Below are 18,928 nucleotides of genomic sequence, written 5' to 3'. Positions count from 1 at the left end.
ACGCTGCGCAAAGCAGCTCCGACACGGATCCTCGCACTGCTCCACAACCCACAATCAAGCAACTGTGTCTGGCGGGTCTAAATTAGTCCCTGTAGCCAGCCTATCCTCCTTTGTGGAAGGCATGAACTTGGAACTTTGTTCCGGACCGGTGCGACCAGATATCTACAGTTGGCCCATTCACTCCTTTTGGTGCTATTTTGAATGAAAACTTTAAAATCAAAAATCTTTAATTCTACTGATTAGTTTTTTGTCATTTTGGTCTTCTTTTGTTTATTAACTTCCCCCCTATTTGTCTAACCTGGTGTCAAAACCTTTTTGTGTGGTGTTTTCACTGTATTGCTGTTTGAAGTGCTGCAGAAATACTTTAGACATTGCCTCTTAGTAAAGCCTGACTGCTCTGTGTCATGCTAGAGTGGTTGAGCACAGGTTAATTTAGGGTTTGCTTGCAACTTATCCTGACAAGGATAATTGTTGCTGCTTGACCAGTGCCCTTCCTCACCACCCAGTCAACCAGTAACTCAATATCTCACAGATGAGAAAGACTATGGCAATTGATATTTTCTAAATGGTAAAAATGTTATTTATCAATAATTAAAATTGAGATACCCTTGAAATTAAGGCTTGCTTATTGGTTACATTATGGTTAGTATCAGGGTTGAAGGAGGGGATGGATTAAAGATTAGTGTAATTGATAGGGGAAGGGTAAAACACTAGGTACAGGCTTAGAATTCATATTACAGTTTGTGATATGGTTACACTAAGCTAAAGAAATAAGTGTAAAGGTAAGGCATTGAGCTATGAATAGCATTAAGTTTGGAATTAGAGTATGATTACTGTAATGTTATGTTAGGGTTAGGGATAACATTAGCGTTACCACATTGGTAAGAAAAAAGTAACAGTAACTTTAGCAGTAAAAGTAGTAGTTATGAACCAGCTTTAGGATTAGAGTGGGTTTAGAGACAATTTAACATTTTTGAAATTGTGAACATTTGATTACGGGTTAAAAATAGTAAAAGTACATATACCATAAAAATTGTGGTTCGTCTAATGACACCTAATACAAGTGATTGTCTCTGTTGAAAAGATACAATTGTATGTTTTTTTTTGTTGAAATGTTTTATTAGAAATTTTGAGATAAAAGTACAAATGCAAAAAGTAAAGCAGAATAATATCTTTGATAAGTAAAAATAATACAAATGAGGAAAAGTATCACATAGAATATAATGAATATGAAGACATAGAGATATCGTATATTCCATAAGCCTAAATAGAAGAATGAAAGAAAAAAAAATTGCAAAATAAGTACACTATAGAAGAAAAGTAAAGGAAAGGAGAAAGGAGGAAAAATTGAGGAAATTAAGAAAAAGGAAAAGGAAGGGACAAAAGAAAGAATAAGCAAGTATCCCAGAGCAACATGAGTAAGTACAGAAAGAGGTAAGGGAAAGGGAATGTAAAGCTTAGCAATACCAGAAAGAGAACTTAAAATAATAGAATTAAGAAGGTGGAACTGTCAGAGGAGAAGAAGGAGTGGAAACTGAATCACTATGCGCAGTGGCTTACAGAAAAGGGGACCACACCAGGAGAAAAATGGAAACTTGATCGTGCAAATTATAAATTGTACGTTCATGTAGAGCTGTTTGCATCATCACCGCCAACCACTCTTCCTGTGAAGGAGGCATAGAAGATTTCCAGTGCCGCAGAATACAGATTTTTGCCGTGGCCAGAGCGATATGAAGAAGACGAGTTTGTGGTCTAGAAAGCTTCGGAAGGCTACGAAAATCATGCAAAATATTATTCAGAGAAGTAAGGGGCAGAGGGATTGACCTAGTATTGGCCAACGTCTTCCGTACAAAAAGCAAAAAAGGTGTTGTTCGAGGACATTCACAAACAATATGCGTAATATCACAACCAGAAGCTGAACACCTCCAACACAAAGTATGTGATAATAACTTAGCATGATGCAATTTCAATGGAGACCAGTGCCATTCATGTACAATTTTAAAAATGCAAAATTTGAGATGAGCTTCACGAACTCCCTTATGCAACCCTTCCAATATTTGATCCCATTGAGTATTGGAATATGCAACTGAGAGGCGAGATTGCCATTTTAGCTGGAGAGCTTGTGAGAGAGGCTGTGAAAATAGAGGATGCAAAAAAGTTTTATAAAGACCAGAAGTCACACCTTTAAGATTCCCCCACAACTGTAGGTAGGACAAGATAGGAGATACGGATACCAAGTCAGGCGGAGGACCTAAATGTTTTGTGAGAGCTTGTTGGAGCTGAGTGTATTTGCAGGATTGTGTGGATGGCAGATGAAATTCTTCATAGAGTTGAGAGAAGGATTTAAAAGTGTTATTGTGAAACAACTGATCTATAGTCTGAATACCAGCTTCCTGCCATACGGGCCAGGACAGAGTGCGACCCCCAACACGAACGGCAGAGTTAGTCCATAAAGGAGCTTTGATATGGATACGTGAATTAGATTTAAGTACATGATGACTTCTCTGCCAGGATTTGTACATTGCAGATAAAATAGGGTTTTTAGGATCAAAAGAACTGACCCCTTCACCATATAGAAGGTACAAACCAAGACCAGAAGCTAATAAGTGACGTTCAAGGGGGACCCATTGAGGTATGTCTTTAGATTTAGGTAGAAAAAAAACAAGTTGCGAAAGATGAAAAGCAAGTGAGTAATGCTGATAGAAGGGAGACCCAAACCCCCTTGCAATTGATGAGATTTTAATTTTGCAAAGGCAAGACGCGGTTTAGCCGTGCCCCAGCCAAAAAGTTTCATTTTGGAGTCAATGGATCTCAGAGTGGTTAAGGGGATGTGAAAAGGAAGCATACCTAAAACATAAAGAAATCGAGGAAGAGTAACCATCTTGACCGCCTGGAACCGTCCCTTTAAGGATAAGCCCAAAGCCTTCCATTTATAAAAGTCTCTTTGCATTTGCACGATTAAAGGAGTCAGATTGTCCGTTAATATATTATCCAACCCCTAATTAAGATTTCTAAATACTTAAGCCGGGATGTTTACCAATGGAAAGGGAAATCAGAAATCACATCTCTTGTTGTACCAATGGTCATGGGTATTGCTTCACTCTTATCCCAGTTTATCTTGTAACCAGTAAAGAAAGAGAAATCATTGATTATGTGGAGGAGAGCAGGAAGAGAGCGGGGAAGATCAGTGAGTGTGAGGAGAATATCATCCGCATATAAATACATTTTAGAGTTACCAATTGGAAGGGGGACACCTACCACAGTAGTAGATTGTCGTATCGAAGCAGCCTAAGGTTCCATTGCGAGAAGAAAAAGAAGAGGGGAGAGTGGACAATCTTGACGTGTACCGAGTCTGATTGAAAATGGGGTAGATAGGAAACCGCCGCAATTGACCTGAGCCGAAGAATCATCATAAAGCAGCCGCACTTTATCTATAAACTGATCGCCTAAGCCAAACCTTTGCATGATAGAAAAAAGGTATTCCCACTCAATGCGATCAAACGCTTTTTCAGCATCCAGGGAAAGAAGTAACGCATCATCAGTGAGATGTTTGGCTGACCATAAAGTATGAGACAAAGTACGTTAATGGTTACGAGATGACCTACTTGGAACAAACCCTACCTGCGAATTATGAATTAAAGAAGGTAGAACTTTACGAAGATGTGATGCAAGAATGCTAGCAAGTATCTTAACATCAGAATTTAAAAGAGATATGGGCCTATAACTGCAACATAACAAAGGATCTTTACCAGGTTTCGGTAGTACAGCTATAACGGCCTTGTTGGAAAGAGGACCGAGAGAAGACTCATTCACTGCTTCTCCAAATGCAGCATGTAAAGTGTCTATCATACCTTGACCGGTCCATTAAAAAAATTCAGGAGGAAAACCATCATCCCCCGGAGCTTTATGATATGGAAAGGCAGCTATTGCTGAAGAGATTTCATCCTTCGTAATAGCACCATCCAGTAGGGCTCTACCCTCATCGGAGAGTTTTGGGAGATGGACTGCATCTTAAAAATTGGACATTGCAAGTGTGTCTGTATGAGTGCTTGGAGAATAAAGAGATCTATAGAATGAAGCGAATTCCTCAGCAATTTCCTGTGGTCGAGTAATTATGTCACCGCCACTTGATGTTATAGCTGGGATTGCCATAGCGGCCTCCTTCTGTCTCAATTGCGCAGCTAATAACCGACCAGCCTTTTCCCCCTGTTCATAATGACGCCCTTTCATCTTTTGCAAAGCATATTCGGCTTTAGAAGTAAAGAGACTATTGAGAGACATATGCGCAGTCTCTACTTATTTACGAGCCTGAAGGGTTGGATTTGAGATATATGATTGAGAAAGACGGCGAATATCGTCCTCCAAAGCAGTCTGTTTAGCTGCATTTTCCTTATTGTGAAAAGCAGCGTCCTGCATGAGTTGACTCCTAATTGTTGCCTTGGCCGCTGCCTAAACCATTCTCTTAGAAGAAACTGATGTGTCATTGAGAGTAAGGTAATCTTGGAGATGCGATTGCAAAAGAAGTTTACCTGCTGGAGCTCTATACCTGTCTATATTCAAGCGCCATGGTTTACGTCCTGGTTTGGAGAAACCCAGATCAAAAGATAAGAGAACAGGGGAATGGTCGGATGTGGCTGCTTCCAAGATCTGGGACTGCGTAACCAATTGGACTGCCTGTTGTGAAAGAAGAAAATAATCGAGACGTGGGAATGTACCATGTGTAGAGGAGAAAAACGTATATATTCTTTGTCCTGAGGATGACTCAGCCTCCAATGATCAACTGGACCAGTATCAGCAAGAATGTCCCTGAGAATGGCTCTATCTGGAGCATTAACGGTGTCAAAGCAACCTGTTCTGTCCAGAGCAGGATCTGGTGCCAGGTTCCAATCTCCTCCAATAAGAAACTGGGAGGCATTGATTTCCGTGAAAAGGCGGTTCAGACGAAGAAACAACTGTTTTTTTGGAGCCTAAAGGGGCATAAATAGAACCAAGGCAAACGAAAGAGTTCACAATTTTCAACTTGACAAATACATATCGACCTTCCGGATCAGACCATGTTTTGAGAATTGTGAAGGGAAGTGACTTTAGAAAAAGTATGGCTACCCCACACTTGCGAACAGGGTTAGGGTTGGTGGGATCATGCTTGGAGACACAGCTATGAATCGCTTTACCGACCCAATCTCTGCTGAGTTTGCTAGATTCAATATCATCTAAGCGAGTTTCCTGCAATAAAGCAACGTCTACATGTTTAGAACGCAAGTATGTACTTTTTTATGCTTGATATAATGGGTGAGGCCATGAACATTCCAGGAAATCACTGACAGTGAATTAGGAGAGGACATGATAAGAGAAATCAAGAGGTAAATAGAAAGAAAAGGAAATAATTGGACAGAAAATAGAGAAGAAAAATGTTACTCTGGGAAGCAAGAAACAGAGTGTGTCGAGGAAGAGGAAAACTAATAGAATGGAAAAGAAGAAAAAGAAGAGAAGAAAGGAAGAGAAAAAGAAAAGAAAATACAGAAGTATTTTAGAAAAGCAAAGTGAGTATCTAAGAAAGACAAGACAGGTAAATACAAAAGAAAAAACAAATATGAAAAATGGAAAAGAAGAAAAAAAAAAAAGTTTAGGAAAAGAGAAGAGAACCTAGACTGTTATCTAGGGGTCTGGGCGCACTGAACGCAGCGCCAAGGGGAAAACCGGACCCCCTCCGAGGAAAGAAGAATGGGGATCAAGAGAGCAAAGGAGAATATGGAATATACGAGACACAATAGAGCAGGGTAACATTATCAAAAATCGTGCTAGAACATGAAATATCATCATAAGACACAGCCAATGAATACAGAGAATGATTAAACGCGTGACAGAATTACCATACAATAAATAATAACTTGATAAAGAAAGAAAAGAAGACAAAAGGAAGTGAGGTAAATGAAGAAACCCCCATAGCATACAATAAAAGAAACAGATAAGATATAATAATGAAACATAGGAAGTAATATATGGAAAGAACAGAGTCGATAATGCCAAATAGAGAAAAAGAGAAAGAAGTAGTGATCAAAAGAAGAAAAGCACACATAAGGAAACATGAGAGCATGAGTGAAGTGAACAGCTGGATGACCCTGTCTTGTCTCTTGCTTAATGGGGACAAGACAGAGGTCATGCTGTTGGGACGCTCGGCTCCATCTTCGGTGGACTCGTTCTGGCCAGCCTGTCTGGGCTCCCCTCCAGCCCCCAAGAATGCCATTAAGAGCTTGGGCATCTGGCTGGACAGGTCCATGACCTTAGATCATCAGGCCACCAAGCTATCGGCCACCTGTTTTGGCCTTCTTAGAATGTAAGGGAGGATACTTCCCCTGTTACCATTCAAGGCCAAACAAACTGTTGTACAGGGACTGATCCACTCCAGGTTAGATTTCGTAAACGCACTTTATCTTGGAGCCCCCGACACCACATTGCGGAAACTGCAAGTTATTCAAAACTGTGCGGCCCGCACCCTACTGCAAATTCCCTGTAGGCTTTCTGCTACACCTGGACTGAAAACACTGCACTGGCTCCCTGTTAGGGACAGGATTAGCTTTAAGTCCCTCTGTATTGCCCACCAGTCATTCTGGGAAACAGGTCCAGCAATTAATCTCCCTTTAATCACTCTGTATCTCCCTGGCAGACAGCTGCGTTCAGCTAATGCATTTCTTGCTATCGTGCCCAGGGTCAAACGGACCAGAGCTGGGGGCCGCTCTTTCACCTTAAACGTGGCCAGGTTGTGGAACACTCTCCCACCTCACTTAAGGTCCAATCACGACCTAACCTCCTTCAGGAAATAACTGAAAACATTTTTGTTCAATAAATAGGCCTTCCCCATCCTCTTGTGCTACCCGCCCATCTGTTGGATCACCTTCTAGTCACAGCGCTTGGACGCCTCCGGGCAGCTATCTGCGCTCTACAAAACTCATTTTCATTTTATTTCATGAATATAGATAGCATAAATGAGTAGAATAATATAATAAAATTAAATTATGTCATAAACAAAGTATCTGATAAAGCAAATGAACAATGTAAATCTAAACCACCGTAACCAAAACATGGAGAAGGGAATGAACAGGGAGCTTGCCCCGCATGTAATAGGTAATACATATGCATCATATAATGAGCGAGAACTAAAATGCGCAAATATTCCTAAAAGCCTACTAAAAAATGCAAAATGTGTTGAAATCTCACAGGATAGCAATAAAACATAAAACACAAACTAAAACAGTGCCGCAATTCACATATTTTGTAATACTAGAAATCCGCAGGCAGTTAAATGAACAGTTAAAGCATCAAACAATAGGAATTATCCTAATCCATAAAATAGCAAAAAGACAATAAAGTAGAAAAATCAGTCAGCATCTGAGGGCTGCTTAAGAGGTGACCTAGACTTGTCCCTTTGTGGTATGTTAGTTAGGGAGGAAACTGAATGCAGTGCCGAGGCCTTATCATTCTGAGAATGAGGCAGACGGGTAATATCTCTGCCACGTTGCCGAGGGTCAGTAGACGATCTCAAAGGAGACGCAGTAGGGCCTGCAGACGACACCGTGGACTGAGAAGTCTGAGCACTGGAGGAAGATTGAGTGTCCATGTCATCAGTCGTGATAGTTTCTAAAAAATGTTGAAGAAGAGCAGGATCGTAGAAGTCCTTGAAATCTCCATTCCTGGTTATACGAAAACGTGCGGGATCAAATAATCTATACTTGATGTCCAGTCTGCGCAACTGAGGCCGTAGAGAGAGGAACGCCTTCCGCCTTTCATTTGTCTCTTTGGAGAAGTCCGCCGCCATATGGATAGTATGGCCTTGGAATAGGAAGGAGCCACGTGAACGAGCCATTGATAAGATATGTCGAGTGTGCTCATGTTGAAGAAAGCAGGCAATAATTGGTCTAGGTCGAGCAGAACACCAGTCAGCCTGGAAAGAGTCTCACATAGAAAAAGCTTCATATCCTGCTTCTCAACATTTTCGGGAAATCCAAAAAAACGAATATTGTCTCTACGACTACGATCCTCCAAATCAATAATTTTACTATGCAAAAATAATAGATCTTGATCTGAGCCTTGGACATTATCCAGTCGAGTTTCCATATCCGATATCTTAGAGTCAATAGCATCAATCTGTGTATGGAAGGTAGTAAGTTCAGCACGAATAGAGTTAGTCTCAGCAGCCAAAGATGACATTGTGATGTCCAGTCCCTCCAATCTGCGATTGACACCAGAAAGTTCTAGCAGGATACGTTGCATAGTATCTAACAAAGACTTGTCACTCTAAGATGATGCAGTTGGTGGTGAGGCATTTCCTTTCACCATTGGAGTAGAATTTTGTTTCACCACTTCATTTAAAAGTGGTGGTTTGGGACCACGACCCCCATTTCTGTTAGTGGACATTGTAGCGCACCGTTGTAGAGGTGTTCTACAAAAATGGATTGATAAGGTATTGGATTGTGAAGCAATGATGAAATCAAGAGTACATCAAATAATCAAATCCAGAGAAGTACATGCAATAAAGCAGTGACCATCATATGCAACCCAACCAAAATGCAACAAATTGAGGAATCACTATGACATTACCACAAAATAGCGAGCAGTACAGTATGAAACAGGTTCAAAGTAAGAGCAGCATACTTTGAGTGCCAAAACCCCCTCTGTTGAGGAAAAGCATGGGAGTAAAGTGAGGCAATACAGCAACAGGGTATTCATCTAGGGCTATGCCAGACAAAAGCAATTCAAATGACCTCATAACATAGAGCGGTGGTTGCGAATGAAAATGCAGCCCTTTTCCTTTTAACCCCCACCAGCCTCCTCCTTTATAAGCGGAACTGGTAAAGTGTCACAATAGGAGAACAGGATGGCACATTAGAGAGAGGTGATAAAACTGATAGAGTCAAGTAACTCTGACCCAAATGACATATATGACCCTTAATGTGACTGAGTAAAAACGTCAAAGCCAGGTGGTTACAATCCAGGAGGAAGATGGAACAGTACTTCTGCAAGTAATTCTGCCCGTACCGTTGATATCGACTCGTCAAGGGACATTCATATCCTGATTCTGCATGTAATAGCAATTATTATAAAAAGTCATGCTATTGAAGCCCTGCAAGCAGTGCTAGTTTGCCTGGACATATGTATACATTAGACTAGTAAGAAGCGCGATTCATTATAATGAGGAATGTGCCAATCCTACAGATGTCCTTTATTTCCCTTTTTTTATGGTGCCTTTTACATTGAAAATCGCTGGCAACTGAGAGAAAACTATTGTCACATGATCCTGAGGAGGGCACTGCTTACTTTAAAATGTAAGCAAAGGCATTAAGGGAGGCAGTCTGTGGCCGCAGTGAAGCGCGCTCTCCACCGTCCAAGGAGGCGTGGCCTACATCCCGAAGAGGCGCGGCCCTGTGGTAATGAAGACGCCTCCCTCGCTGAGGAGAGGCGCAGCGTCAGAAGTGCGCGAACACCACAGTGCGGGTCGTGAGATCCAGCCGTCTCACCGTCTCTCTGCTAACTCTGGAACAGAAGCTGCCAGCCGGAAAAGAGAACCACCAGAGCAATCCCCATGATCCTCCAAGTGCTGCAATCGCCCACGAGATGACCCACACGAGCAGGTAAGTCAAGAAAGCTTGTCAGTGATCCGTCCCTCGGCGGAGCTCCCTTAGCAGGCGGCCATCTTCCTGCGTGGCCAGACCACGCCCCCCTACAATTGTATGTTGATTGATGTATTTGGACTGGATTGGCTTGTTAGATAGATGAGGACAATTATGAAGAGCCCCAAAGAAGGGCTCCCCTTTCACAATGAATACAGAGTATTATTCTCTAGCAGCTACAATCCAATACTTGAGACAGTTGTTAGATATATGTCCGGCAAAAAAGTTGAAAATGTTACAAAATACCAGTATATTTCAAAATGAAAATGTCTCAGTATCTTTCGTGTACTTTTGGGAAATCCAAATATCCTTTCTTCTTTTGAGCAGTGTTGAAAAGTGGACTTGGGATGGTGAATTGGGCTTTGGATGGTGAAAGAGATTCAATACTGGGCCCGAGGATAAACGTGGATTCACTTAGAAGCCCTACTTCTATAAGCAGGGCTGAAGACTTTTTAAAATAATATGGTGACAAGGGTAGAATGGGGATAAACAAACAGAACTCATGATATAGAAAGGAAATGTCACAAGCAGACCGATATCTTCATTGATGCCAGGAAGTGGAATGCGTTTCCATACTTCATCTGAATATGTCCTAATTTGTGAGCATTCATAATTTCTGCCTGTATCAATTATGCCATCTTGACTAAAGAAAAAATGATGCGAGCAAAGCACATGGACAAAATAAAGTACAAAGAGTAGCATATGCATTGGGAATGCCAACATTTATCAGAGTTTCGGCTGAGAATATTTAGCGAGGTCCCTGTAGTTCTGAAATTAATTAGATTTACGTTGATATTCTGACCCGGCCTCACGGAGAGTGGCAATGAAGAGGGGGTCGAAATGTGCTGTGCTTGGGCATTCTCTTGGCATAGTCTTTCATCAGGAGATGTAGTAAGTTCGAAAAGGTGACGAGTTTGCAAAATGGTATCTAACTATGGAGGAAGTATTTTATGGTAGGAATTATTCAATCTAACATCTTAATATCAGTGTTTTTGTCACTTTTTTAAAAGCTTTTCTGTGATTCAGCTTCTGCAACTTCTCAGGTGGGGGTAAAGCTATTTTCCGCACAATTTGAGGCAATGTGCAAAAAGACATGTTGAGCAGTATGTATGCATTCTAAGGAAATACAAGGCAGTACAATGTAGAATGATTTCAGCCACTCGTACTCATACCACGGATTGCTGCAGAAGGTCAGTGTTAGAAGGAGGATTGCTGGAAGAGTGCCCATTCGTAAAAAAAAAAAAAAAAGGATGGCACCCACCGACCAAGTAATATAGAACAGTTTTACCACAGATGTAGCTGACACCCATCAATGATCAATGATCTGCAAACTAAAGTCGATCATGCACACTCACGTCTAAATCATTTATCTACTGCAGCATCTATTGCATAGATAGATCTGCATATTGAGCCTAACATGCTGTACTTCATGTAAAAGCTTTTTGCAGGGTTCATGCTAAGCTTAACGCGCGTTTCCTACCGTGTGAGCCAAACGGGCGGTTCCATACATCTTTGTCAAATGGTTCCTTCCATTTTAGGAAACACCACGTGCTAAGTCAAACCATTTTCCATCAATGACGCTTGTCCTACATGATATGTTATAATCTAAGAGCTGCTAAAGAAATCCCATTACAATTCTGTAAGAAGTTGCATTCACATAACTAATTCTGACATTCCGTGTTCTGTCTCATTACGAGTACAAATTCCACCAGCATTTCTGCTTCTTTAATATTTAAAAGTGTTGTGAGTCATCGAATGAGGTGTATTAATAAAGGGCAGCTGCATTTCAATTACAAACTCGGGACATTTCCGTCTCTTTCATGTTACGTGAAATTATTGTTACGGCTATCGTATCGTGACTGGTGGCGTAACACAAAACAATAGGGCCCTCATGTAGAATGTGGTGAGGAAGGGGCCCCTTTCGCTCCATAACTCACATTTACTTAAGGCCCTTGGGATGAATGGGGCCCGGCGAAGGCCGTGGGGGGAGTTGCCCCTGTACAGCAGGTGCTGCGGGGCTTGTGTATGCCTCTGAGTCTAAGAAATATATTGTGCACTTGATTTGAGCGCTACTACTTTTGCTTTGATTTCAACCAAATAGTTCCGGGCACAGTCCCAAGTCATTTACAAAATGTCATCGAGTTTTACAAGCTTGAACTGTTCTTACCCAATGATGTCCTCGCAGGAACGGCGTCTTTGTTGATCCAGAAAGACACCCATGAAAGCACAACTGTCAGTATGCAAGGGATATATGTCTGGATAGTGAAGTACCCCATGCGTCGGCTTAGATCAAAGAAAATTGTCATAATAACATAATCCCCTGAAAAAAAAAGAAATAACACCGTTTTATAATGAGTTCTCTATAGAACAAGGCGTTCTAGTTAATAATTGTTTTAATGACACTCCAAAGGATGCATTTGTTACATCTTCAAAAGTATTCTGCATTTTGTCCAAATAAGGGAAATTATTTAGTAACATGATGATTTCCGCTTTCCAAATGTATTGTTAGTTCGAATTTAAAAATTAATCGACACAATTGAAATATTGAATTATTTCCCGTAAAATACAATCATTGACATATAATATCAAGTTAAAACAAATATATACATTCTAGAAATTCTACCAGAGCGGCAGCTCATGCTCACCAACTTATCATTGGCAATCACGACCGGGAAAGCTGATCTTCCTGCTGCTCTGGTAGAAATTCTACCCAAGCGGCAGCTTGTATTCGCCAAAATTGAGAGCTGGGAAAAAACTCCGCTTCACTGAGTTTTCTGCACTTAGCGAGCGCTGAGGAGCGCAGAGTGCAGAACACTCTGAAACCTCTGCAAAAGGAGTGGAGTTCACCGCCCAGGGTTACTCTGAACACTGAACACACACACATGAAATGACAGCACAAGGGATGGATTCACATTAAAGCAGTACTCTACAAGAGAGGAGTCAGCACTCTGTGTTATGTCCTCAAAGAGAAAAGTGGTCTGGCGATACTGAAGATTTACAAAAACATGATATGCTGCTACCACCACTTTATGTGACTTCCCCACTCTCTGCACTCTTTCAGGTCACAGAACAGGTTCTAGATCTTCCTTTACCAGGTACTGGCCTAGGTCTCTGTTCACATCATACAAAAGCGTGATGGCAGGGCCAAGCAAAAAAAATAGGAATAGCAGATTTACTTGCATTCAGGCACTCAGGGCAGGTGTTCATGCGCATTCACCATGAAGGGGACATTCCCATCCCAACAATTCCAATTTAATGTAGATTTAAATTTAAGGCCCAAATATTTAGATGTCTGAGTAACTTTACATTTCTTTTCTTAGACAATCTAAAAGTATTCATACTTATGTGTGTCAACATACACATTTTTCATTTTTCTGATAATCAATACAAGTGGATTTTCCCACTGAGGAACTATACCATGATTAAGAAGTGCAGAACACCAATGGGAGTCCTGTCCATGATATACCATCATCTGAAAAATTATCTCAGGGAACCATCCCTATCATAAAGGGAAGTTGTTTACTTTGCCATTTCCAAGCCCATACCGTCAATCACTTACCAAATTACAGCAAGGGTACAGCCCTGCTTCAGTCCTTTCCTCATTACTATCTTTCTTGGCTTCACTATTACTTAGCTAAAGTGATGCTGAATCAATGACTAATGACTGTAACATCATCCAAAGTTTGTTGTGAGGGACATTATCAAATGCAACACTATAATCTTCAAACCTGCAATCTACTTTGGGAACACCTGTTTCCACAGCCTATGCTGACAATGTGCTCTGAAGTGTTATGTTGTTAACCATGATGGCCCATTTGCAAAAGCTAGCTTGCTGTATTGGCAAGTTGCTATCTACGATATACTGTTCAATATATGTTACTTTTTTGAATAATGTACCCTTTAAATCAAGGAATTCAATCAACCTGTAATTGCTTGCACCATGCAGTGTGACTTAAGGCAAATTGCCTGTCTCTTTTTCCTAAAAGGACTTCTGGCAAGTTGAACAGGGCATAAAGTCTGTTGTTAGCCTAAATCAAGTATGGGAATCATACATGTTCATGTAAGATTTGGTAATTCAAGATGAACCCTTGTTGTTAAAGACTGTGGTATTAAACAGTGGCCCCTGATTCATTGTTCACCAACTTGCTATTAGAAGAACATAGAATTTAGATTTGGAATCCTAAACAACAAAATCACTTTACATGATTCATGGTTAGATATGTACGCGGCTGTCGGAGATGGCCTCTGGGAAGTGAACTGAAAGGAAGTACCCAGCCTCCAAAATGTGGTTCTCAAACCAATGTTGTCCTACCAGTGCTGTCTATTTATGCTGAGGGAGTGGCCTCTCTGACATGTATCAAGTTGAATGAGTGTCAAATTCTTTGTGGAACTTCGTCCATAAATCCTTACTTCTAGGCTCTTCACCAAGTTCAACTTTAGAAAGCAGGAACAAAAAGCAGATGGGATTTGGTGACAAAGGCCTGATGTCTGATTTCTTTAGTCGAGCGATTCATGTTGGAGAAGTAGAGTCTCCTGTGGAAAGGAGAATGTTCCCCTTTTAATCCTTTATTGAAGAGGTGTACTTGTTTTCAGACTAAACAAAAAACAAAACCAGTAGTGAAGTAGACACACAAGGTCTACCATTTGGCTTTTTTAACACCATCCCAACCTACTCGACCAGTCACAGTCTTGACACCATCTTAATCTCTCTTATTTTTGTAATATTCCCTTGTGTCCGATGATACCCAGATGTTGAGGTTGAATAAGAGTCTTACCCCTCTCCATTCTGCCATTTCTATGCCTTCTGCATCATCCAGGATTCCAGAAGTCAGCTCCCTTTTGGTTTTTCCATTGGGATTACTCACCTTTGTCTTATTAAATCTGTGACTGCTTCTACTGCTATGATTTAAACAATAATTATCGCATTTAAAGATTGTATATTTTACTAAGTAGACTCCTCCTCTTAAAGCAAACATGGATTCTAAGAGAGCCAAACAACAAACACACATTAATATCCCTGCAAGTTATAGGTTAGTTGTACAGCATTATGGTGCAGATAGGGTGCTGAGGAATCATTAACTTGACAATGTGTTATGTGGTATAGTTTTACAGCACACTATTCAAATTGAGACCCTTCTTAGCAATGTAATATTTACTCTAAATTCGTATGACCAAATCTCCAAGACTCGTCATGGAGTATTCAGATGGGTGAAAGATTGGAAAAAGAGGGCCCCAAAATTGATATCTGAATACTACACAATGATCCTTGCTGCAGTTGCAAAGGTCACTGAATTTTGGGCTTAGGCCCTTCATGCTTCTGTATGATGAATCCTATCTAATTCTCCAGGAATGTCTGTCTTACAAAGCAACGTATGTGAGGTGGAGGTGGCACGTGCAAGGGTGGGGGAAGATCAGGAATGAGGACAGATCATGACTCGCACTACAGTCAGTGAAACTGACATGAAAGCAGTAATTTCAGTTTATTCCAAGAGCTATAGTTCTCATTTTCCTTTTTGGTCAGGCAGTGCTGAAACCAAGTGAAGTGACTGGAGATACTCCAGTGATGGCTTGTGCTTTAACCATGGTATCTTAGCTCTGAGTAGTCAGATCTGCCTATGAAATGCAGTAATGATGTTAAGATTTGTGTATAGTACGGATCTGCAGTTTGATGTCTAGAAAATGAGCTCTGCCCTACCCAAAGGTGCAATTGTGATCACATATGTGTCGTAAGGATAAGCAACATAAAACTTGAAGTAGTTAAGACACTTTATTGGAGCATCCTGACATCTCCTCAACAGGCAAGCAATTCCCCGCAGCACGCATTAAGAATTTGGAATGCCGTACAAAACATAACACTCTGAATCACGCATACCCAGGTAAGGAACAAAGCTGTAATACTGTGTATTATGGAACTTTACAACATATTCTAATTCTGCATACCACATACCTTCCTTATAATGTAACATTAAAAATGTTAAAAAGAGAACAATATAAAGAATTAACATAGTAATTAAAATATGACAACATTTTGAAATGTCTTTGGAAACCTAATATCCCTTGTTCATTTACCCCTTTCTGATCTAAAAAAACATCACTTGAAGAGACGTCACATTCTATTGTCGCTTATTAACATTACAATCAATAGATTAGCAGTGAACTCAGGCTGAGTGGAACAATTCAATTCCAAGTTAGGTCCATGAGATACACGTTTTAGCCAGTCTGGCAATACTCTACCAACAATTGTTAATAAATAATTGCCCAACTTCACAATCTTCCATACTTTACAAACTTTTGAACAAACTTTTTTAACATGGCTTGACAATTTGATATTGACTTTGTCCCCAACCAGAATTTTTCATATTTCTAGGATTAACCAACAATTTGTATCTAGCCCTTTTTAACTCATTATTGCTATTGACAGTGTCATACATTTCCTTTATATGGTAAACCATCCTAGTGAAAACAACCACTTAAGATCCAATTGTTGTCTGAGCCTCCTTACTTTTCAAAGCATAAACGGTGAGCATTTAGTTTGGCAATGATAAGACCACACTAACTCTTTTTTTTATATCAATACATGGTGTAATAGCTAACTGAATGCCTTCTGACAAAGTTTTAATAAATCTTTCTCCCAAACTATTCGTTTTAGGACAATATAAAGCAGGTTTTATACTAAAATACCCATGTTTTTAAAAAATCAACTACTCTGTAAGTTGTATACCATTGTCAGAAACAATCTCATCACGAAAGACCTCTTTTTAATAAACATCCTGAAGAAAACCTATAGAGATTCAGCATTAGGTTTAAACTATACCCATCTTGAAAAATAGTCAATTAAAGCTCAAATGTAAATCTTTCCTGATACAATACGTTCATAAGCTCCTAACACATCAATAGCTAATTTGGACCAAGGAACTTCTGGAATAGTGACTTGAACCTGAGAAGGTTGTTGTGTTTTCAAAACATTATCTAAATTAAGGCATAACAGATCATTTTATTAAAAATAAGGGACCTATTAAAATGGCAGGCAGACTTTGTCCGCCCCCACCGCAACGGAGCATGAGACCGTCCGCCGAAGTTTTGTTTGTCCAGCTAGGCAGATTAGGATACACCCGCCACACTGGTGGGCACATCCTCAACCTTAACATTGTGGCAGACAGTGCTTTACTCAGCACCAGCTGCAATTGTGAAGCCCATGTTGTGCATTGCCATGCACAACATGACAGGCACTGGGTGGTGCCTGCCACCTTGTGCATGGCAATGTTGGTGGTTACCATGGGTACCCCCCAGTACAGCAACCCATACCCCCCAGGGGCCCGCAATTGGCCTCCACAGTGAATTCGTGCATGCCTTTCCATGGCGGAGTCTCTGCCATGGAAAGGCAGGCATCCTAATAATGGATGGTGGTGCCTACAAGGCACTGCCACCATATTGAGGGCCTTTTCCGCCCGGCCGGCAATCCAACTGCCGAAAAAGCAGTGGACGGTCTTCCCGGCCGCCGCAGTGCCCTCGCCATGCTAATACGGCAGGTGAACATCTTCAATTGTAGCCACAACACATTTTTCCTGAAACTGCTCATCTATATACATTTGAATATCACCTGCCAACCTTTGTTAGACAATCAGCCCCCTTGTTCTGAACACCCGATAAATAAAAATGGTAAAATTGTACTAATAGTGTTTGGATGACATCTATACCAATCTGGAAGAAGCTTTCCCCATTCCATAGTTATTCTTTTTTTTTTACTTTTTTTTATTGAAGATAAGACTAGCAATAATCACATTTACAGAATTACATCACCATGAGTTAGTAGATTCCTTCACAGGACAGTGAGTACAGAGGTTGGAAACATTTCCGATGTACATTTAAGGTTTATCATTGAACAGATATTTGCTATTGATCATCATTGTCTGAAAACAGATCTATAGTCGGAGGAGTACAGATACCTTCCCTAAATGTATTCAATTTACCCCACATTCGTTCCCATTTTTGGGGGCATCCTCTGTGGACATATGTGCCCCTTTCAGCCACCATGGCCATATCCATATCGTTGCACCAATCTTGAAGGAGTGGTGGCACCCCAGCCCCCCAATGTCTGGCAGCGTTCTGTTTTGCTATTGACATACCCATGGTTGCCCAGGCTTGGGCTGTGTGATTCAGGTCAGTTGCCTCTTAGATGTTTAAGAGACAACATTTAGACTCAGGCGGTACCGAGCTTTCACTAACTTGTGCCCCATTCCATTGTTAGTTAGTAAAGAAATAAGGGGTTTATGATTTGTCTTCAAGTGAAAAGGCTTCCCCCATAAATACATTTTAAAATGTTCAACTGACCAAGTGCATCCTAAAGACTCTCATTCAATAGTTGAATACCTAGATTCATCAACAGAAAAAGGTAATGGTGCAAAAAGCATTAGTTTGCTCAATTCCATCTTTAACATGAGAAGAGACAGCTCCCAAACCAGTAGCACTAGCATCAACTGTGATCCCTATTCATAGCATTATGTGAAAAAGGAAACAAACGTTTTGACCAAATGATACCTTACTTCAAATTGTTGAAAGCCCTAGTATGTTCCTCAACCCCAAAAATGGTATCTCCTTTTTAAGTAATAACAACAAAGGGTGTACAATCTCAGAAAACGTGTTAGGAAATCTCGCATAGTATTCACATAATCCCAAATATGATTTAAGTTGTTCTTTCTCAACTGGAATCTGCATGTTACAAATTGATTCCAGCAAATCTTTCGTGGGATAAATGCCATCAGTGGTAATGGTGTTTCCCAAATACTCTACCTTCTGAACCTGGAATTTGCACATATCGAACAAATCATCATGCCTTTTTTCTATTAAAATATCTAAGAGTTTGCTAAGGATACAAAAGTGTTGGTTCTCAGATTCAGAATATACCTCAATGTCATTGTGAAAGAGACAAAACATCAACTTCTGGAATACTGATACGGCAGAGGCAAAATCCAAAAGGCATTCTGATATACCCTAACACTCCATTCGAGGTAATGAATGTGGTGACTGGATTCTTCTGTCAACTCAACTTGATGATAAGCCGCCTTTAGATCATTGGTAGAAAAATACTTTGACCCATTTAACTTAGCATATAACTCATTTACCTTAGGCAAAGATTGACAATCCACATGGATCTGCTTATTAACTGACCTCTAATCCGAAAAGACTTGAAGCTCGACATTTTCTTTTTTTCTTCAAGAACAGTGGGAGATACCCATTCTGAAGAATTAACTAGTTCAATTATT

General features: G+C 40.5%; 1 protein-coding gene across 1 annotated transcript in view; it reads right to left on the bottom strand.

Annotated features, from left to right (window-relative positions):
• Window positions 1-18,928, bottom strand: part of GABRG1 (gamma-aminobutyric acid type A receptor subunit gamma1) — a 666,028-nt gene that overhangs the window by 230,025 nt on the left and 417,075 nt on the right. Inside the window, exon 7 of the mRNA XM_086962691.1 lies at window positions 11,833-11,985. Coding sequence (XP_086818817.1) covers window positions 11,833-11,985 — 153 coding nt within the window. The remainder of the gene's footprint in view (window positions 1-11,832; window positions 11,986-18,928) is intronic.

This window comes from Lissotriton vulgaris, chromosome 3_1 (genome assembly GCF_964263255.1).
Source record: "Lissotriton vulgaris chromosome 3_1, aLisVul1.2, whole genome shotgun sequence".
NCBI classification, from domain to species: domain Eukaryota; kingdom Metazoa; phylum Chordata; class Amphibia; order Caudata; family Salamandridae; genus Lissotriton; species Lissotriton vulgaris.
This window is presented reverse-complemented; position numbering and strand designations above follow the sequence as displayed.